The 24,272-nt window shown below is 36.5% G+C and overlaps 1 protein-coding gene across 2 annotated transcripts in view; it reads right to left on the bottom strand.

Moving 5' to 3' along the window:
• rho-7 (rhomboid family intramembrane serine protease rho-7) overlaps positions 1–24,272 on the bottom strand; it is a 162,306-nt gene that overhangs the window by 49,410 nt on the left and 88,624 nt on the right. The window contains exons 9-10 of one of the 2 annotated variants that reach the window (XM_090376603.1): positions 14,463–14,568; positions 1,404–1,967 (exon numbers count right to left, since the gene is read on the bottom strand). In XM_090376603.1, the coding sequence (XP_090232729.1) occupies positions 14,481–14,568 (88 nt within the window). In that variant the 3' untranslated portion in view covers positions 1,404–1,967; positions 14,463–14,480. Of the gene's footprint in view, positions 1–1,403; positions 1,968–14,462; positions 14,569–24,272 lie in introns of those variants that run through there. The other variant, XM_090376613.1, reaches the window with a different exon arrangement.

The raw sequence follows: 24,272 nt of genomic DNA, 5'->3' as shown, positions 1-24,272 counted from the left end.
GGATCTTTAAACAACAGATCATTGATTAGCAGTTTTGTGAGCATACCCTGTGGACTCACAAGGCACACTTTGCTTGGGAGGACATTTCGAATTGACACAATTCGCATTATTGTGTATATAAATCTGCACGTTGCTACTCTCAAGCAGTTTCAGCTCAGTGGAGTATGTATGGACTGGTATCCTTGGAAATCAGTGGTCCCTATCTACTCTCCAGTTGTCAAGGAAAACATTACATTTCATTTTTATCCATTCTGCTACCAAACAGTGATGATGTTCCCTAGACCAGGTGCTGCACAATGCTCTTCCCACACAGTGACATTGCTGTGCATTTTAGTACTGCTATTTGTCATCACCTCAGTACTTCATTCCCTGGAAGGGGTTGGTTGTGCCAGTCCTGTAGCCTAGCCACCAAGATTATCTGATCTAAATTCATTGGATTATTTTCACCAACTTACCTTCAAGCTTTGAAGGTGTAGTGCATAACTCTATGCAGCTATCATGTTGTTATTTGGTTTTTAGATCATTAGCAACTAAGGCCATATTGCTCTGGGATATGCGATGGTCATTCCCTGACCTTTCTGCATCCTCCGTATTTGGTGGTGACGGGCTCGAACCCCGGTCTAATCAAGAAGCGTGTGCTACGCACTGCTGCTCCTTCCCACCTGGCTACGGAGGCACCGCAGCAGCTATCATGGCTGTAGTTGTCTGTATGTTAGGACATATACCTGAAAACCTGTGTGTCACAGGCATCTTGTTGTTTGCTATAACATATGTGGAAGTAATTTTTTTTTTGAATATCTATTGTAAGAGCACATCCTCCCTTTCAGTGACTTACTGTATACCTGGATATACTACTTCAGGTACAGGATCATATATACTCTTTATGTAGAGAGAGGGCATATATTGTGTGTGTGTGTGTGTGTGTGTGTAGTAATGTTATCAAAATATTTGTATTTTGGTTGATAAAAGTTTATCAACACTCTCCAGTACAAAACTGTGTTCATCCAAAAGGGCACTGTTATATCTGTACATGCAGGCAGGTTGATTTAGTTCTGCAAGAGGATTTCCTGGACAAAAAAAAAGTTTGAAAGTGCTGCTCTGGTGTATATATGAAATTTTGTGGGGGAAACTGCATCAACAAGAAGCCCTCCCTCTCTCAGCTCCATATGCAGTAATGCTGTCAGGTAATTAAGATGTATCTGCTGATTTTGTCAATTTGTAAATGTCAATAATAATAATAATTACCTGATTAAAAAAATTCATAGTATTATCATTTGATAACAATCACAAATATACTAATATATGGAAATCTTAAAACCTATTCACTGGAAGATATACAGATTGCACATACTTTATGCAATAATTAAATCAGAGATAGAAAAATTTTCATAAAGAGACTATCCATCAATGATCAGTTAGCTAGCAGCTAACTGATGGTAATACAGAGGCACTTTTCAGTGCAAGTAATAAAGTAATAAAACTACCATGAAAGCTCATCTGATATTCCAATTTTTCAAATTCTGCTTCTGCTCATTTCTATTTATTTTTGTTTATCAAGATATTCCATCCACCATGTGTATACTCAGTTTACAAATTTCAAAAGTTTGTGAGATTTTGTTAAAGCCTTTCAGATTACTTACAGCAACATCTGAATACACAACAAATCACAAGTGCAAGTTTCTTTATGCTCACAAACAAAACCTACCAAAATTAACAATATTCACTTGAATTTATGTTTCAGCATATTCCAGAGGAATTCTCATTAGATCAATTAATCAAATTGTTGGTTAGGCAAATTCATTTTGTAGTACCTTAAAAGTCCCATAGCACTTTAGGTTTTCAAAATTACTAGTAAAAAAGCCTGCTAAAATCTGTAAACAAAATAAGTGTCCTATCTGAATAGTCCAAATTGGAGTGGTTGCCTATTTGATTAGTCCTCCATTTCAGAAAATGCCCACTGAAGTCAACTGTAAAATGCATGACCAATTTATTACATACACAAAGATACTTTATCTCTAAGTTGAATATTTTTAAACTGTCTTTTGTCTTTATGTTTATCAATATATATTAAAATACATTATTATCTACCTTGGTAATTAACCTTTTCTTTATCATTATTATTTATAATTAATTTTCACTTCCTCTAATTACTTACATTAAACAGTGTGACTGAACATAGATGAGTCAGGGGCAGGAGTGCAGTAGCACATGCTCTTTGAGTGATATGGTTCAAGCCCATGACTGCTAAATACGATTAACAATTGTATTCGTGATTTATTGTAAACTCCTGTGATCAGGTCAAAGTATAAACAAGAACATTTTTTAAACCACTACTATACATAACACTAATCAATTTAACTGTACTATTTGATTTTTAATCTTAAAATAAAAAAACAAATTCAATGCTGTGTTTATTATCTAAAATGCATGTGTGGATGTCATTTTGATTGATCAGTCTGATATAACAATTATGTACGTCAAGTAAATTACTTAATTGAAACTCCACATTAATCTACCAAAAAAAAAGATTTATTTACATAAATTAAGATTAAGATTAAAATGTGTTCAGGAGAACACAATAAGAACACAACAAAACCTTTTTCATGATCTGTGGTTAAGCAGATCACCAGTGCAAGGAAGCCAGCTCACCCAGAATGATTATCAGATAACATAAAACCCCTTGAAAGATATTACTGAATGTATTGTATATACATAATCCTTCATATCTAGTGTTAAAAAACAGTTTTAATTAAGGAGTACAAGTCTCTTCACAATAATTTAAAGGTGGTCTAAATTCTTTTGTAGAAAAATCTTAGGAGCTCAATTATTGTCAGTTTTGCTTTACAAATATCAGCAGTCTCTTGCCTTCACTGAATCACCAAAAGAATATCACAGATAGAGTTTATACTTGAAATTAAAGCAAAATTTCCAATTTCAAACTAATTCTCCAGAGGCAGTAAAATCCACTATAACAAAGCATTCCTATGATTTCAGAGACAACATGTTAACATTAAAGCTAGCACATTATATGTGCTAGCTTTAATGTTAACACACTATCAATTATAACATCATACAATGGAATTCCTTTGGCTTGCGATTTCAAGACAATATTACTATCTTGAAATGTTGTTTGCTATAACATACAAATTATCCACTTCCTTCCAGCAACATATTGATAGTCAAGTTTACGAAAAAGGAATAGAAGGCTCGATCAAAAAGTTTGGTGAATGATCTTATAATTCTTGAAGCCAGAGCAACAGCAGATTGTGGTCATGGTTTACAATGATACCTTTCAGGTGTTAGCTTGTTGTTATGCACCAGTTTAGTGGACATTGCTTTGAGTAAATATTTGTTTTTCTGATTTGCTGCATGTTCTGGTCAACCCTTCCCCATCTCTTCCATCATGCAGTATGACTGATGTCTTTTGAGGTTGTGATGAACACCATTGTGAGAAACAAACTTCCTTACATTTCGAGGGCACAGCTATAAAATGGTGTTCACAGGCCGGCCGCTAGTTAGTACATCGGACCGAACCTACTGGTAACTCTCTAGGAGGCTTCCGGATCAGCTAGTGTATAATCTTGCTACCTCTACTCTGCCAGATAGCAACTGGAGGGAGTCCGAGCAGTGTGTATGAGGGGGAGATTTTTTGTCAAGGCCATATTATGTCAAGGATCTAGATATATTCTTACCATGTGTATGCCATATCCAAAAATTTCATTACTTCATACAGCATGTCCCCCCCCTCTTTTTCTTATTACTAAATACACCATGAATTGTCAAACTAATAGAGCAATCTTATCTGCAAAAAGATCTAAACCTCCCAAACACTTTCTAGTTCAGTTCACAAATATACGTAGTCTCAGTTCTAATCTCAACAATGTCCATTTCCACTTACATTCTACCAAACCCCATGTACTTTTTCTGACCGAATCTCAGTTATCGGTTGATTCAACCACTGCTCATCTCAACTGCCCAAATTATTCGCTGTATGATTCCTATCACCTCAAAGGTGGTACTTGTGCATATATCCGTTCCAATATTCCCTGTCAGAGACTTGGTAATTTGGAATCTCCTCTTTTCAATCTTCTCTGGCTTAAAATCTCTCTACCTCATTCTGTTAAATTCATCTTTCTCCGGTCCAACTTTCCTAACAGTGAAATAATTTTCCTTCATGATTTTAATGTTTACAACACCAGCTGGCTTCCGTTTTCCAGTCACACAGATCCAGCTGGTCGAGATGCTGAGGCTTTTGCAATTACTAATGACCTCGCACAGATTGTTCATTTACCTACCAGAATACTGGACAATCCTAATCATACAGCCAACATCTTTTTCTCACAAACAACCCTTCTAAGTACACTGTCAAAGTAAGCGGTCCTTTAGCCACCTCAGATCACAACTTAGTGATTGTCTCTTCTATAATGGTGCCTTTAGCTTATGGCTATTCCCAACCTCGTGTTGTTTGCTATTACAAACAAAACTCAACTGACTCTACAATCCAGAAAGAAAATATGTAGAGATGAAGGGCTAGAATGTAATTCTTTGATGAAATAGCCAATGGAACACAGTCCACATGGCTTGAACGTTATGGGGGGTGTCTCTGAAGTGCTTCAACATAGTTCACCTGTCTCAAATACATTGTTGAATATTTCTTCAGAATTTTTAAAGCAGAAAATGAAATGTTAACTCTAGTTATTTATGTAGATTCTAGTTGGCCGCAGGTTATTATCCAACATAGTTTGTATGGGAATGAAAATAAAAACTTATACTTGTTGTTCTTTCATTCGACTTCACTCTTAACAATTATACAGAAAGTCTATTTTACCAAAAACATTTAGGTAAGTCCGAAGTTGCGTAACTCAGGCTTACATAAGTTGGGGACTGACTGTACATTACTATCCAAAAAGTATCCACACTTTTCACAGTCCACTGGATCACCCCGGATAAATAAGTGACTCAGACTGGTATGTAGAGAAGGTGTATAAGCCATACAAGTTACTTGTTCTTACTGTGGGATGTAGAACTGCACTGACTGATTTCAAGAGGCACGTTATTGTTGGATGTCGTTATTGTCATATTGCTGGCTTGTTGATTCGTGTAACTGTTGAAAGGTAAAACCATCCAAAATAGATGATGGTGATGTTATCATGAAATGGAAACATAGTGATACACTGCTATATAGTAACACACAGGAAAATCATAGAAGCTCACTCCATATGACCAAGGGTACTTACTCAGAAGAGTAGTACAACAATATCATCTCACCAGACATCCCTGCAAAACATCATCCAGGAGCTGGAGGCATAAATGTGGGTTGAGATCCATACAAACACACACTGTAGAGACCTACACTCTCAGCTTTCATGGGAGAACAGCAGCATACAAGGCAAACATCACTAACTACAATCAGTGGTTTCACCTTGTATGATGCGACAAACACCATAGTTGATCCAAATAGAAGTGTAAATTGGCTCTGTGGAATGGTGAATGTCACTACACCCTATTTCAGTCAAATGGATGAGAGTGAAACTAGAGAATGCTGGATAATGCCTGCTGGAGTTCGGGAGAGATGGTGTACAGGGAATCATAAACACTGACAACTTAACACTTTGGACAATTCCATCCTCCCTATGATGTGATAGTTCTCTGGTATAGACCCATGTTTGTTCTAAAGATAATGTCCTGTGTCATACTGCCAGTGCCATTTGAGAATTACTTGAGAACATGAATATACAAAAATTGTAATGGCTGGATACCAATGAGATGAACTGGAACATTAGGTGAGGACCAGACCAACATATCCTGCATTGTAGCTCAACTGGTCACTGTTTTGCAGAAGGAATACAGGACTATACTTGTGGTCTATCATTTGCTGGTGGAAAGCCTGCCCAGCAGGGTAGAGCGTGTCATAGTGGGAGACTGTCACTATTAAAGTGAGTGACAGAGATATCAATGTGAAACTAGTATGTACAGATACTTTTAAGAGGATGGTGTATTTACTTATTAATAAATAAAGATTAAAAAAACTGATGAATTACAAAATATAGTAAAGGCCTAGTCCTTCCTAACTTTTTTTTCTTGGTCATTCATGGCTGAGGCAACAAATCATATAACAAATGTCAAACAATCACACATATTTCCTGATATTTTGATAACTATTTTGATAAGAGCTTAAATTGTGCGATGCCAATAAAACTGATACTGTTATTTTAATTTTTAAAAAATGTGAATGATAAAAGAATTAAGTTAAGGTGGTACCTGTTAGTAATGGTAGCTTTTGCCTCTACTCCACAATGAATGAGGTTTTATCACTGTATTCCACTTTTTAATACAGCAGAGTCTTGTTAATCTGAGATTACCTCTAGCAAAAATAGAAGTTATAAATAACTATGTAATAGCTTCCTGGATTTGCATAAGTATCAAAACAAAAATATGCAAATTAATTTTTTTATTTTTAGTGAAACTGTCTAAACATTGGTAAAAAATTTTGTAACACTTTTTAAATTCCATAATTTGCTGTACAGCTATAATATGAGTAAAATATGTATAACACCTCTTGTTCTGTATATATTCTTTTATTTATTACATAATTTTATTGTCATTTCTTTCATTAGTTTAAAGGTTTTTGAATTAATTTTAATAAATTATAGCCTAAGAGGTTCTAGTTACTATGTGGTCAATTACTAAATCAAAAGCAAAGCTACTGGTGTAGCTTTGCTTTTGATTTAAAATACTTGCACAATATTAAGAATATATTTACAGAACACTTTACTTCTGCATATAAGAAAGAATTAAAATAAAAATAGATAAATAGAAGCTCTACTGTTGATTTAGTTAATTTTAATAAATAAATATGCTTTTTATTTTATCTTTCTAAATAATCTGAGTTGGCTTCCAATCCATTTACTTCAGATTATCAAGACTCATACTGTGGCTACAATTTGTATAGAAATTTATAGTATATATGTTCAAATATATGTTTTTCACTTATCTTCTATCTTCCAATGCCTCATGTGGGTGTTCTTCACAACTTATCTATAATTACCCGATAACCCTAAAATGTTCTTTATAAAACTCTATGGGGTTTATTATTATTCTTTTTTTAAATAATTACTGGTGGGATTAATTAAACAGACTAATTTTAAGACAGGCATTTCTAATGCATGTTCTTAAGGTTCTGTAAACGAAAAAACATCGGAGTTCTAATAATTTATTAATTTGGAATGATTTTACACAAAATTTGATATAATAAAGTAATGCCTTTTACATTTTGGTTTGTTTGGTTTTTAGGAGCATTAGCAACTAAGGCCATATTGCTCCGGGGATATGCGGTGGTCATTCCCTGACCTTTCCGCATCCTCCGTATTTGGTGGTCACGGGCTCGAACCCCGGTCTAATCAAGAAGCGTGTGCTACGCACTGCTGCTCCTGCCCACCTGGCTACGGAGGCGCCTTACATTTTGGACCTTCATCAGTGAGGTAAAGATGCTGAATAAGGCCTAAAATAACTTCCACTTGAAATTCAGTATAATAAGAACACTACTAATATATTAAACTTAAAAGATCCAACTTGTCTTCATGCATGCTAAATATTCTAAAGTCCAGTTAGGGTATGTGATTAATTTGCAATAACCAAGAATATACACGGAGGAGACCATTGCCAGAGAAGAGAATTAATTACAAAATACAACGTAGGATTCCAGGAATGAAATTTGTGAAAAATATATGAATATTAAATAAGAACTATTTTACTTTATTTTTTAAACTTGATTTGGTTTTGTAAGTAGGGGGTGTTTTGGTTGCATATGAGTAAAAACTTATTTTTATCTGTTGTCAATGATAAATAATTCCATGTTGTTTTTAAAAACTGTTCTCTGAACAAAATTTTATTTTTTGTTTAAGAAAGCTGCCTTAGAGACTGCAGAAATAATTATTGAAGGATATAATGAAAAAGATTTAACAATAATACATAGAACATTAGAGTGATATAAGTGCTTCAAAGATGGATATGATATCACTGAGGATGGTGCAAGAGGGAAACCTTACACAGCAACCACTTTAGAAGCATTATTTCAAGCCAATCTTCAAATCAGAACTGAAGACATATTCCCTCAAAATTTGAATACCAAATGAAAGCCATCATAACTGATATTTTAAACATGATAAAAATTATGAAATTTTTTGTTCCTGACTTGTTAACAGCAAATCATGTTGAAATAAGATATGAACTTACAAAAGAACTGGTTGAAATTGTGATCATAATCCAGGATTTTAAAAATGGAAGTGACAAGAAATGAAATGTGGTGTATCTTTAAGACTCAGGACAAAATATCAGTTCTCCAAAAAGGAAGTCTCCCTTATCTTCCAAGATTTGGATTGACAAGCATAAAAATAAAGTTATGCCAGTTTTTTTTTTATAAACTATAAAAGCTTAATTCATCGTGAAGTTATATCAGGAGGCTGTACTGATTTCTAATATACAATATATTAGAAATCGTTAATACGTGAGAAATGCAATTAGAAAGAAGAAACTAGAAATTACCTATTCATCTTCTGACAATTTCTGAACAAAATTTCCAAACATTCTGCAACTAACTTACAATATCTCCATTATTCAACTGACCTAGAACCATATTTTTTTTTTTTTTTTTTTTATTGCTGGTGCAGCATAAGCTTCAGACTTCCTTGCACCATATGGCTAATAATAATAATAATAATAATATGATTTTTATTTTTTTTTCCCAAACTAAAGAACTCAATAAAGAAACAGCAATTTTCCAATGAAGCATAAGTTATTGCAGATATAAAGCAAATCAATGAAAAAACTTTCATAAAGGGAACAGAAGCTGTTTTTTTTTTTTCCCAATTATATAACTGATGAAAAAATTTATGAATAGCCAATGTCTTTTTTTGAAAAATTTAAAATTTTAACTATTATATTTATTTAAATAAAAATTTAGCCCTATAAATAACTTAATATTTAAAAGCATTTGAATACATAGTTTCATTTTTTTACAAAACTTCTGAATTTCTTGGGGAGTGGGGGGGCTTATTCCACAAGAACTGAACAATATCAAGGGTAAAGTTCTCTCATATAAAGTATATTAGTATGGTAAATGATTACTTGTATCAAGGGAAAAGAAAAAGATAAATATAAATTATGAATAATGTTATTTTATGTTTTTATAAGCATGCATTAGAAATGATGTACAGTTTTGATGTGAGATTGTTATAATTGACAATACATTTGTTTTTCTGTACAGAAAAAAAACGGCTTGCTTAGAAAAAATGTAATGTCGTTATATTATCTTGACATTTTATAATGTAAAGATCAACAGGCATATTGGAAACTTTATTAGAAATGTACGAAGGGATAGTTTTATATTTTTAAAAGATCAAAAATCTCTAAAAATTGATCTTAGAAATTTCAAAAATAGAGATTAATGAATAAACCATTTGATATCCCATCAGAAACATGAAATACAGTAAACTACTGTTTACATGGATTTTATTGCCCAGATTTCTCACTGTACATCAACTCTGGCAGTTAAGTATGTGCTTACTAAGTACCCACAGACATTATTTATAGCTGCATTTCTGTCAATAAGACAGAAATGCAACTTTCTTAACTCTTCCAGATTTATAGGAACTATGACAATAAAGCATATTATTAAAAATGAAGCTAGCTTTGCTGAATTTTTTTACTTTAATTAGTTATTAAGAATTTATGTATTCACTTATTTCTAATGTTTTAATATACTAGTTTGTCTAAGTTTTAATCAATCTTATAATTGTTACACTACACTGATAGGCACAATATAGTCAGCAGCCCTTTTGCCATTAAACAATAACTCTTTATATATCGGAAATTTTTGATTATCTGTCCACTATTAAGTTCCATTGGAATCAAATAAACAAAACTTTACATGAAAAATTATGTGCAAGAGGCAGTTGAAACATTCATGGTCTGAGTATTGTTAACAAGAGAGACTGCTTCTACAGGGATGGGATACACTTAAATAGAAAGGGTGCAAAAATATTTGCTGATGATATCGAGGCAGTGTTAGATGGGTCGGGAAACTGCTAGCTTGGGGGGGATACAAAAACCAATAGATTAGCAGTAGCCACTGGCAGAGGTCAAAGTGATTCTTGCACTGCTTCTATTGGAATGAGCACAGCCTGGAAAACAAGATGCAGGGTATTTCAGAGACTGCTGGGAGTCATTGCGGTACAAGTAAACACATGGGTTGTGATAGGGTAGCTAAGAATAGGAACAGGTGCATACTTGCATATACACTAATGCTAGGAGCTTGGTAAATAAATTTGATGAATTTGAGATATTGCTCAAAACATCAAAGACAGATACTGTTGGGATATCAGAGACGTGGTGTCACATAGATATAAGGAATGTATAACTGGAATTTGGGGAGTACAATATGTATAGGAAGGATAGACAGGATAGGAAGGGAGGAGGGGTTAGGCTATTACTTAAGAAACACATAAAATCCAAGGAAGTGAAGCCAGTTGACATCGCTGGACAGTGCAGTGGTGAGTCGTTTGGTGTGACATAAGCATTGGGATATCAAAAATCAGAGTACGAGTGTGTTATAGGCCTAATGACTCCGATGAGTATAATAAGAAACTGTACAGGGAAATAGAGTGGGCCAGTAAATCAGAGATTTTTATAATGGGGATTTTAATTTCCCAGATATTGACTGGAATTTGTGGGTTGATCACTCACATACTAGCAAGGCTTTTGTGGATTTATTGGATGATTGTTTTCTACATCGGCATGTTTGGGAGGCAACTAGAGGGAGTAATACTCTTGATCTGATTATCAGTAGTGATTCTTCATGCATTAAAAATCTGCAGATAAAGGAACCACTAGGTGGCAGTGATCAAATGTGTGCTGAAGTGGGATTTACTCAAAGAGGTAACTACCATCAGAGGTAAAGAGAAGGGTTTTTGCTTTCATAAAGGCAACTACGGTGGTCTGAGACAGTATTTAAATTCTATACGGTGGGACCAACTGATGATGTTACCAACAGCAAATTCAAAATGGGAAGTATTCAAAGAATTAATCTTGGAAACTACTAGGCTTTAAATACCAACTAAGAAATATTATTCGAGATTTAGGCCTAAATGGATGTCAGATGAACTAATGAGACGTGGCAGCAGAGACGAAAAAAATGCATGATTGTTTTGAGCATGGGATACATATAACTTAATGGGTAACATGGAAGCTTATGATAGATATTATATGGTCTGTAACCAAGTCACAAAGGAGTTAGGCAGGGAAAGGCAGATTATGAGAAATCTTTGGCAAAGGATGCAAAGAAAAATAACAAAGAGTTCTTTACCTATGTAAACTCTAGAAGGAAAGGGATAAATCAGATTGGTCCACTGGATATTGATGGTTCAATTGTTGATGATCCTGCTCAGGTAGCAAACAAACTAAATGAGTATTTTGCATCTACATTCACACATGAGGAGTTATTTAGAGAGGGGAGTGCCAGAGGAGAATTGAACTCTGGCAGTGAGCTAGATGATTTTGTAATAACTGAGAGAAAAGTGGAGGAGAAATCGTTGAAAATAAACATAAAAAAGGCATCCAGGGTTGGATGGGATCTATCCAGTTATATTAAAGGAGGCAGCAGGGGAAGTAAGAAAACCCTTAGCCATAATTATGAGAGCTTCTTTGAACTCAGGGGAGGTACCCATGGACTGGAGATGTGCAAATGTGACCCCAATTCACAAAGGAGGATCAAAGGGTGACACAAGTAATTATAAACCTGTTAGTTTAACTACTGTTCCAGGAAAATTAATGGAGGCTCTGGTAAGAGAAACACTGCAGCATCATCTAGACAAGACTTCAGTTATATCTCGGACACAGCATGGTTTTGTTAAGGGATAGTCTTGCTTGTCCAATCTGATTGGATACTATGATGTGGTCACAAAAGAATTGGATGCAGGGAATAACTTTGATATCATATATTTGGATCTTAGAAAGACTTTTGATACTGTTGCACATGGAAGACTGCTGAACAAATTGGAGCAGTGTGGCATTGGAGGCAAACTGTTGCTATGGATAAAGGGATGGTTGAGTGGGAGAAGACAGAGAGTGGTAATCAATGATTACTGCTCACTGTGGACTAATGTTATTAGTGGAGTCCCGCAAGGTTCAGTGTTCGGTCCATTGTTGCTTTCTGCATTTATAAATGATATTGATCAAGCTAATGTCCAAGTTTGCAGACGATAAGAAAGTTGGCAGGGTTGTTAAGGTCACTAATGACAGTATGCTGCTGCAACAGGATCTAGAAAAGTTGAGCAGATGGGCTGAGAGTTGGCAAATGAAGTTGAACATTGACAAATGAAAAGTACTACATATGGGAAGCAGTAACCCCAAAGTAACGTATCAACTCTGTGGTACTACATTGACAGTGGTAGACAACGAAAAAGACCTGGAGGTAATTGTGCAGGCAGATATGAAATTTTCTGAGCAGTGCAGACGGTCTGCAAGAGTAGCTCATGGTGTCTTGTCAATGATATACAGGTATTTTTCTAGCAGGGATAAGGAGGTGATTATTCCCTTGTATAAGGCAATGGTCAGGCCACACCTTGAGTACTGTATACAGGTCTGGAGGCCTCATTTTAAGAAGGATGTAGAACTGTTGGAACAAGTACAGAGAAGGGCAACAAGATTAGTGAATGGAACAAAGGGGTGCTCTTATGAAGAAAGGCTTAAGTTTTGCAGATTACAGTGTTTGGAGACTAGGCACCTGTGGGGTGATATAGCCTTGAATGGTTTGAGCATGCTCAATGCTGATGGGATTCTTCCTCTTGCTCAGAATAATCACCTGAGAGGGCATAAATTCAAACTGAGGAAAGACAGATGTAGGATAGACGTGCGGGAGTTTGCCTTTAACTAGCGGGTAGTTGGTTTATGGAACAGACTTCCATCCTTTGTTGTGGAAGTTGATAGCCTAAATAAATTTAAGGGAGGGGTGAATTGGGAGAGTTTTATTTTTTTGTTGATGCTGCATAAGCTTGCTTTCTTGCATCATGTGCCTCTACTAATGCTAATGCAGGGTTTATTTCTATTTGAAGAGTCTGGTAACATGTTACTTTTCAAAACAGACCCCTTTGGATTCAATTCACTTTCGCCACCAATGCTGCAAAGTGTTGATTCCAGCTGTGAAGAGTTTTCTCTTCAGCATCCAGGAATGCATCCACTGCACCAATTTCATCACTGTTTGTGGGATAATGGATGCTAGCCAAGTATTTTTTTAGGAAATAGGTGAAGGTCTGATTGTGCCAAATGTCGTGAATACATACAGGTAATGGTCCAATATTTCAAAGCCACACTCACACAGTGCAGTCGTAGCAATGACAGACTTGTGAGCAGACACATTGTCCTGGTGTTAAGTTTTCCTTGGCATTTGTCTTTGCTGTTTTCATACAAACACCTACATACAAGGGGCATACTGCACAAGGTTTGTGCAATATGCCCCTGTGACTAGGTCAGTCACAGGGGCATATTCCACTAGTAATAATCCATCGGCATCCCAAAAAAGGTAATTCATTAGTAAACTCAATCAGTATCCCAAAAAACCAATGCCATCACCATGGCAGTGGTAGGAACTGATTTTGCTTTCTTTGGAGGGAAAGAAGGGATGTGTTTCCACTGTTTGGACTGCTTCTTTATCTCTGGCCTGAAAGTGTGGATCCATGTTTCATCCATGTCCACAAACCTTGCACAAACATTTGCTGTATCTGCTTCAAAATGATGCCAATATTCACTTGACTTAACTACTCTTGTGTATTTTTGATCTGCTGTCAACAAATTTGGGTCCCAAAGTTATTGACACCTTTTTCATAGTGAGAACCTCTGTAATATATGGTATTACAATGTACCAAACTATCACTCATTTTAGAGATCACTCATCACAAGCATGCCATCAACTCCTGGAGTGAGAGACATTGTAGGTCTTCCACACCATGAGTCATTTTTCATGCTATCCCTCCCTCATTTAAATTCTGCTGCTCAATTCTTAACCATGTAATAGGACAGGGAATCCTCTCTCAATATTGTACCCATAACTTCATGAATTTCTTTTGGAATTAGTTCCATTTTTCTCAAATATTGGATGACTGATTTTATCCTCATTTACACATCTTTGAGTTCAGGACTTGTAATTAAAAAAAGACATTATTGAAACTGCATGAAACTTGGTGGGTTTGAAATGTTACACATTAAGTACATAAATTTTTAACACTGTACCGCTAACCTTTCACACTTAGGCCACAAACTTTTCAAACCAACCCCTCCTCATAAAATTACAAACTTTTCAAACCAACACCCCCTCATAAAATTTAAAACTTTTCAATTTTAACAATCCAACAGTTTTTCATGAAGTGAGAGCTGCTTCAAATGTATCAAGCGAAGGTTAATATACTTACCAGATATAAATTAAACTCCTAAATATCTCCTCTTAATCGATGCCAAAATTCCATTAATGGTTCTCTATGTGCCCAAACCAAGTTCTGACCATACATCAGGTAACCCCTAAAAGACATTGGAATTCATATTTATACTAGAAATACTACTAGCATTAATTCTAATATTTCTACTAGCATTAATTACTAAATGATAATTGGAAGTTATAGATTACAATTTCCCATGCACTCTAACAAAAGTGAAGCACACTAATTTTTAAATTTATTTGTTTCTTTTCTTCCTTTAAAAATTAAACAATGATAATGCACCTAATTAATTCACAATGGCTGTACCTAAAAAAAATTCAACTAGTACAACTCAAAAAATGCATGACAATTGCCAATTCATAATATTAAATGATCTTCAAATCATTAAAAAAAAAAAAAAAAAAAGAAAAGAAAGAAAAAGTTTTTCTTTTTTTATTTAATGATTTGAAGATTATCAAAAATATTAAATAAAAGAAAAAAAAAGTCATATGGCAGAAAAAAAAAAAAGGATACATTCTGAACTGTGCCAAGGCAATTGGGCCATAAAGTATAATGTCTGTAAATTGCATTTTGTTCAAAAGCTGGTCTTATCTGTCTAATGAATGAAAAAGTCACTAAAATAAACTGGAACAACCCAAACATACATTACTGGAACACCTTGAATGGGTTGAGCATGCTGAATTCTGATGGGATCCTTCCACTTGTTCAGATTACGAACCTAAGGGGGCATAAATTCAAATTAAGAAAAGACAGATGTAGAATAGATGTGAGGAAATTTGCCTTTAGCCAGTGGGTGGTTAATTGCTGGAACAAACTTCCATCTGTTGTGGAAGTTGATAGGTTGAATAAATTTAAGGAGGAACTGGACAGGCATTTGGAGGGAATGGTGTGAATTTTTTTTTTTTTTGGCTGATGCTGCATAAGCTCATATACTCGCTTTCTTGCATCACATGCCACTGCTGCTACTATTACCTCGCTCCTGGGAAGTAATGGTTAACTCCAAGGGTTACATGGCATGATGGAACAGAATGGGACAAAAAAAAAAAAAAAAAAAAAAAAAAAAGAAGAGAGATTTAAATTACTTCAAAACAGGTGTGAAAGAGGGTTGTAACATAGTTTATATATCCATTCACTATACAGCAGAGAAAGTGGCACCCCTCTCCCCAAACCAACCGCTGCAAATGTTCACCAACAGAAAATAGAGACCATTCATTCTAAGCCAGGTAGACCAATATTAATCACCTATGGTGCATGTTGACAGTTGAAAGATGGTGAGAGGAAACTGTAAAGGTACCCATACGGAGTAAGGGACAGTTAAGAAAATGAAGTTTTTATAGCTGTCTAGGTCATTAAAATGCACATCATTCCTATCCTGGTGAGAACAGAGGCACTGGATATCACAGCAGTGGATGAATGTGATGTGGAGTGATCATGCTACACAGACCAAGCATCAGGTGGATGCAGTTGCATGTGGCATATACCCATGAAACAGTTTCATCAAGACTGTATAGCACCAATAATGGAGTTTGGTTTTGGTATGGGTCTGTTTTGTGTGGGTTAGACTTGGTTCACTGGATGTCATTGATGAAACCATGAATTCAAAATCTGTTTACTCTAATGCTCTCAACAATTCTGTAACTGTGTTGTAGCAATTGCTTGGAGAGGGACTGTATTTACATCAGCATAACGATGGTCCATGTCACAAAGCAGTCAACACACCAGTTGTTTAAACAGAAAATAAATACAAAAACAACCAGTGCCATCTAGTGGCAAAAAATCAAACTGTGCAGAGGAAAGTAGCATATTACTGCATGCAATTACTTACTAGATGGAATTTTGAAATTGTCCTGTAATGCTGGGATTATAACTTAACTAATGCTGTTAACAAAGTTATATTGCTAGAATAATACTTTATCTCTAAAGTTACATCACTTTTTTTTAAACTTTTTCAAAAATAATAATAAAAATACATCTGATTTTAGCAAAATTGGCTTACTAATAGTGGACAGTATGAATAATCTGAATATACCTTCATTTCAAAAGCAATAAAATTACAAATTAGTTAAGGTATGTAGTGTGTCACATTTCAGGAATGTTAGAAAATAGTAAAACTTCATTATTTATAAAAAAATATATAAATAAAAAAAAAGGAGCAAAAAAGCAAAGACTTATGCTCAAGAAGATTTTGTTTTGCATATCTACCATATGCCCATTCATTCCTCTGATGAGTGCATGGCAGCAAATATGGTGGAGCCCTCGACTACAATATAAAGTATATAAATAGTGTATGTAATATGTATGAAAAAAAGAAATAATAATTCATGGATTTCTATTGGTCTGATTTTAATAAAATTTGTGAAGGCTCCACAAATGGATGGCTCAACAAACTTTCTAAAAGATCCAAATATATAATTTTATATATATAAAAATCCATCCACTGTAAGCAGAGTTATTACAAGCAGAAAGATGAACATGGTGAAGATAATGGGTACTTTATGCATACATGCTAATGCTCCTAAAATAAGCATTTACGCAAATTTAGGAATCTGTATGCCTTTATTTATTAAAATAAATTTTTCCACAAGCTCTCTTATCCAAGGCATATATCACATATAAAATCTATTTTTCTCTCCACCTGCAAAATCTTTAAGATGCCACATGTGGCATATGTTGAATTTTAACTAATATTGGATATATTCAGTATTTGGAAACTCAGAGTACTTGATATTCGGGCTAGTATAACCTGGGTATAACCTCCATGCACAAGTACATGGTGGGTGACCACCCAGGTGTGAACCAACGTAAGCAGGGGTCGAGGTGTGGCGCCCACACCACATGGAGGAATGCCGCCCCTCTATGTTACCAGGCAGTACTAGGTGGTAGATGACTCTCATCAACCGGTGAAATACCACCACTTTGCTTATTGGAGGCTTGAAGTGGTGGAACCCATGTTTAGTCTCTAGAGCTAAGTTCCGGTCAACCCTTCTCTATCTCTTCCATCATGCAGTACGATTGATGACTTTTGAGGTTATGATGAACGTCGTGGCGAGATCCAATATTCCTCACATTTCGAGGGTACAGCTCTAAAACGGTGTTCGCAGGCCGGCCGCTAGTTAGTACACCGGACTGAACCTATTGGTAACTCTCTAGGAAGCTTCCGGATCAGCTAGTGTATAATCTTGCTACCTCTACTCTGCCAGATAGTGACTGGAGGGAGTCCGAGTAGTGTGTATGCGGGGAGCATTGTCGAGGCCACGTTATGTCAAGGATCTGGGTATATTCTTACCACATGTACGCCATATCCAAAAATTTCATTACTTCAAACAGCATGTCCCACCCACTTTTTCTTACTATTGAATACACCATGAATTGTCAAACTAATAGAGCAAGCTTATCTGGAAAAGATCTAAACCTCCCAAGGACTTCCTAATTCATTTCACAAATATACGTGGTCTCAATTCTAATCTCAACGACGTCCATTTCCACTTGCAGTCTGCCAAACCCCATGTACTTTTTCTGACAGAATCTCAGTTATCGGTTGATTCAACTACTGCTCATCTCAGATGACCAAATTATTCGCTGTATGATTCCTTTCGCCTCAAAGGTGGTACTTGTGCATATGTCCATTCTGATATTCCCTATCAAAGACTTGGCAATTTGGAATCTCCTCTCTTTGATCTTCTCTGGCTTAAAATCTCTCTACCTCATTGTGTCAAATTCATCTGTTGTCTCTACCGTTCTCCCAACTCCACTAATCACTTGGAGCTCTTTGACTTCCTCTCTTTGCATCTTGACTTTCTCCAGTCCAACTTTCCTAACAGTGAAGTAATTTTCCTTGGTGATTTTAATGTCCACAACTCCAGCTGGCTTCCGTTTTCTAGTCACACCGACCCAGCAGGTCGAGATGCTGAGGCTTTTGCAATTACTAATGACCTAGCACAAATTGTTCATTTACCTACAAGAATACCGGACAATCCTAATCATACAGCCAATATGCTTGATCTTCTTCTCACAAACAACCCTTCTAAGTACATGGTCGAAGTGAGAGGTCCTTTAAGCACTTCAGATCACCACTTGGTGATTGTCTCTTCTCCAATGGAACCTTTATCTCATGGCTATTCCCAACCTCGTGTTGTTTGGCATTACAAGAATGCAAAATGGGATGACCTGCGAGACTTCTTTTCTTCTTTTCCTTGGTCGGATTACTGTTTCAAAACTTCTGATGTCAACGTTTGCTCAGATCGTGTCAGTGAAATTATTCTTGCAGGAATGGAATCCCTTATCCCACACTCTACTTTAAAATCTCGTCCTTTATCTAAACCTTGGTTTTCCAATAAATGTGCTAAGGCTGTCCATGAGAAGAATGTTGCATATCATAATTGGCTTGTTTCTAATTCTTCAGTTTCATTTTCTGCCTACACCAAAGCTCACAACAGTTGTAAAGCAGTTATTAATCAGTCCAAACTAGAGTTTGAACAGGCTAAGAGTAGAAAACTTGCTTCTTGCCCTAATGGTAGCCGAGCTTTCTGGTCTCATGCCAAGCTATTGGCTGCAACTTTTGCCCATCTTTGCTCCCACCTCTGTCCAAACCAGATGATTCTGTTGCCACTTCAGCCAAGGATAAAGCTGACCTGATAGCATCCCATTTTTCTTCCAGCTCATGTATTAATGATCTTTGTAAAACACCTCCCACCATTCCCAACACGCTCCATTCATTGCCTCCTGTGGTCTTCCGTCAAAAGGATATCAGAAGGATTTTGATGAATCTTGATGCTAAGAAACCTCCAGGTCCTAATGGTATTTCTCCACTTGTTCTCAAAACCTGTGCTCCTGAACTTACTACTATTCTTTGCCGCCTTTTTTCACTTTCTTATTCCAAAGGTGTTTTTCCTTCTGCTTGGAAATTTGCTCATATCCAGCCAGTTCCTAAAAAGGGTGACAAATCCCTCCCATCCAATTATCGTCCCATTGCAATTACTTCTACTCTTTCTAAAGTAATGGAGAAATTAATTAACCGCCAACTCTTAAACTACCTAGAAACCTTCCGTCTGATCAACGATCACCAGTATGGATTCCGTCAGTGTCGATCCACTGGAGATATTCTGGCTTATGTTACCCATTTATGGACTAATTCAATGGAAAGGTTCGGTGAAACACAAGTAGTTGCTCTTGACATCTCAAAGGCTTTTGATCGTGTTTGGCATAAAGGTCTTCTAAACAAGCTTCCATCTTATGGTTTGCCAACTGTTTTTAGTAATTGGTTATCCAGTTTTCTCTCTGATCGCTCACTGAGGGTGATGGTAGATGGCTCTCTGTCTTCTAACTTCTCCACTAATGCCTGTGTCCCCAAGGTTCAGTTCTTTCCCCCCACTCTTTTCCTCTTGTATATCATCAATGACCTTCTTCCATTGACTGGAAATCCTATCCATAGTTTTGCCGATGATAGCACATTGCATTCAACTTTCCATTTGGAGAAACCTTGTCCTGCTCAATCAGCTTCAACTTCTGGAAAATCTGCTACCAATTCCTTAAATGCCGATCTTCAGGTAATTCTCCAGTGGGGCAAAGACAACTTAGTTGATTTCAACCCTTCTAAAACTCAGTCTTGTCTTATATCTCGCAAAAAGGATTCTTCTGCTCCTATGCTTATATTTAGTGATACTCCGATTTCTAGGCAAACATCTAAAAAACTTGGTTTTCTGTTTCACTCTCGGCGTTACTTTTTTTCCAAACAGCTGCTCACTCTGTATAAATCGCAAATCCGCCCTGCCATGGAATATTGTTCCCACATCTGGGGTGGTGCCCCCAAAACCTCTCTCAGGCTTCTTGATTCCATTCAGAAGAGGGCAGTTAGGTTAATTAATGATTCATCTCTAACAGAATCTCTCCACTCGCTTTCTCATAGACGCACTGTTTCTGCTGCATGCCTCTTCTACAGATACTTCCATGGGCACTGTTCTTCTGAATTGGCTTCTATAATTCCTGCTCTCTCTTTCAAAACAGTCCGAACACGTGCCGCCACTAGCCAACATCCATTTACTGTCCAACTTCAAACCCACAGAACCAACTTTTCATCTTCCTCATTTATTCATTCAACTGCCGTTTTCTGGAACAACCTTCCTTCATACGTATTTCCTGAAAATTACAATCTACAGAAGTTCAAGTCCAATGTCAACAAATATCTTCTTTCGTCTTCTTAACCTCAAACCCAAGCACGGTACTAAGTACTATAGGTTCTAATACCTCTCGTATTTGGGGTTCACATAAAAAATAAAAATAAAAAAATAATATACATAACACATTGGCTTCTACATAACTTTTACTTGAAAATCAGACCTGATGCAACTACCTTGCAACTTTGATTGCTATAATTTATAATTATAAGTGATATTCCAGAGTGATGCAAATTACCCAGCTGTATTTAAGCATCATTAAACACTTTAAATAATAGAAAGAAAGCAATGTAAAAAAAAATAATAATAAATAGTGTATCCAGATTTAAGTATCTATCCAATAACAGGCTACTTTCCTCTTGTACAATAATAAAGAGTATTTATTTAATAATGTTATGAATTTACCATTTCCAGTTTAGATCTGAATCTAACTAAATACTTTTGGGATGTTTTGGAGCAAAAACTGGAGCCAGAACAAGATGCACAAATAAACTATCCACAGCCTTGCAGGAGGGGGGGGGGACAAGTGGGGCAAGATTCCAGTCTCCACACACCAAAAACTTATAGACATCAACAATCCCCAAAAGAATTATTGATGTCATCAAGCCCACAGGGTCATTTATTCAATATTAAATATTTATTTTATTTTAACCAGACATGCTTTCATTTTGTGCTGTGATATTGAGGATAATGAATCGTCAATGAAGCGATATGTGCCTAAGTTTAAAATATCATCCTTAAAATGACTACCACCAGGAAAATATACATTCATGTGACTTCCTTATACAATTGAATATCCTAAATGAGGCAAACTTGGACCCTGATAATGGATTTTGGATAATCATATAACAATGGAAGAGCTGATAAAAATACTGCATTTCTATACTGCAACTTATTGTATAATACTATCTTGTATGATGCCGTGTAAATTATGTTGCAATATACAGGGTGTCTCAAAAATATTGTTAAAAACATTTAGGGGAGGTAGGTAACATCTAAAGGAATGTGAATCGCATAGGATCCCATAACCGGAAACGTCCCTGTAAGTCGGTACACAGCGCTGTTTATCAGTTCACGAGAGGGAAAATTTCTGGTTTCCTCATTCAAGCCGTAGTCGCCGCACGAAGAGCATGCATCGATATACGAACTGTGAGCTGGCAGACATGCACCTAGTGTATGGATTAGCAGAGGTCAATGGACGAGCCGCTCAACAAATTTATGGAGAACGCTTCCCAGACAGACATGTACCGGACCACCGTTTGTTTGCACGTGTGCATCAAAATTTGTGCAATTATGGGTCATTTTAGAGGTAACAGGAGTAGTGCAGGCAGACCACGTTCGACGCGAACTCCCGCCATAGAATAAAGTGCGTTGAATGCCGTCCAGAATAAGCCTACTACCAGCACATGTGCCGTTGCCTCTGCCTTAGGAGTGTCTCTGTGCAGTGTATAGCGTGTCTGGCACGATGATTCCTTACACCCCTTTCATCTCCAAAGGGTTCAGTTACTGCTCCCCCAAGATCATCCTGCACGTGTGGCTCTTGCGCAGTGGTTTCTCCAAGAAAGTGTTCAAGACTTGAATTTTCCAGCCTATGTTTTGGTCACGGATGAGGCTTATTTCACTTGGGAAGGCTTATTCAATCAGCACAATGCTCATGTGTGTTGGCTCGCGGCAACCCACACGGTGTGCGCCCCCATGCAGCACAATATCACCTCGCAATAAATGTGTGGGCAGGTATGGTTGGTGACTGCTTAGTCGGCCCATACCTGTTGCCATCCCGCATGAACTTCACTAAATATCGGATCTTTCTTGAACAAGTTCTACCAGGGTTACTTGACGATGTTCCAGCAAATGTGAGACGCAACATTTGGTTTCAACATGACGGGGCGCCTGCCCATTATGGAAGGTGTGTTCGTGACCATTTGAACAGACATTTTGGGCGTGGTGAACCCGTTGCCTGGCCCCCACGCTTACCTGATTTATCGAGCCTTGATTTCTTTCTGTGGGGGGGCCTCAAATCTATCGTGTATGAATTGCCTGTGGAGATGGAAATGGATCTTGTGGCGAGACTCATCTGCGCTGCTGCTACTCTCAAAGAAACTCCAGGTGTGTTCGACCATGTCTGCCAATCCATGCTGCGCCAGTGTAACGCATGCATCACATCTCATGGTGGAACCTTCGAGCATCTGTTGTAACATCATGAAATGCATCCATCTCGTACTCCATTGTTAATATTATGCCAAATAAATGTTTGCCACTAATTACTGTCTTGTGTCATTTCTGCTTCTTGTGTCTCTGCTACTACTGTCCCGTGACGTTTTCGGTTATGGGTTCCTATGCGATTCACATTCCTTTAGATGTTACCTACCTCCCCTAAACATTTGTACCAATATTGTTGAGACACCCTGTAGAAATGATGGTCGTATGTAAGTTACCTTGTAGAGTACTTACATATGACAATCCTTATAGCCTTCCTGAAGATTTGCTGCTTGGCAAGTCATTAACCATCCTCCTTATCTTTACATTACTGAAATGCTACCTTGAGAAATGAGTAATGTTGAACTGTAATCTTCACGTCACCATAACAATTCTGTATTGCAGGAATGACACATTAGACCCATTTTACAACTATGCCCCAGCCCTTGTGTAATCCCATCAAATGTGATTACACAAGGAGGTTTTGGACTTTCTGAGCATCAAATAAGTTCTTTCTTTCGGGATATGGCAATTCAAACAACCAATAAACCAACCCAAAATGAAGAAAGCCTCATAAATAAAGTATGAGAGCAACGGTACTGCAGCCAGCAAAATAATAGTTGCAATCTAACTATTTTGTAGGTTGCTATCAAAAACTACAAATGTAGTGTCTTCGAGGACAAAATCAAAGAATTCTTTAAATAATCAGGCAAAAATTTAATATGGGATTAGATCACACAAGAAATATTACTGCTTTTTATTGTTTCTCATGTGTTAGAAGCACCTGAAATCTTTCTCATATCCACTGTCGTTCTCTGTGGTGAAGCAATGCAATGCTCTACCTAGCAAGTCACACAGACCGTGTGTGCTATGGTGTAACTAGGAATTTTGACACCTGTAGCCAAATATCAGAAATTTGGCTTTGTTTGTCATTGATTTCCCCTCTATATATAAATATAAAATTCAATATTACTCTTTGAGCATCATAAGGTGGCAGCCAACAATTGTTGGTTATTAGTTTTATTATATGCTTTGAAGTAGCAGTGCAAGGACATGATATGCACACTGCAATGTGGGCAATGCTGGTTTTATTAAATTATTAATAATTAAATGTATTTAATTATTAAATAATGATTTAACAAAAATGTATTAATATTACAATTATGATTTAATTGATTAATTACAATATAAACTGAATTACTGGTTTGCTAAGATCTTCAGAATGCCTACCTGCCACACTGATGAAACTCCAATTGCAATTTAAACTGGTGTCTGGGTAGCGCCATACACTTCGAATAAAAAGCAATATATTTTTCCATTGGAGCAGTGCCTTTTATTTAAAGTAGTGCAATACCAAGGCAACTCATGGTGAAGTGCCTCCACAATGAGATCAATGCACTAAGTAGCAAACCCAGTT

This window comes from Mastigoproctus giganteus, chromosome 1 (genome assembly GCF_048544385.1).
Source record: "Mastigoproctus giganteus isolate SK-2022 chromosome 1, ASM4854438v1, whole genome shotgun sequence".
In the NCBI taxonomy this organism is placed as follows: Eukaryota; Metazoa; Arthropoda; class Arachnida; order Uropygi; family Thelyphonidae; genus Mastigoproctus; species Mastigoproctus giganteus.
The sequence above is the reverse complement of the archived record's forward strand: the minus strand, read 5'-3'. Positions and strand labels throughout refer to the sequence as shown.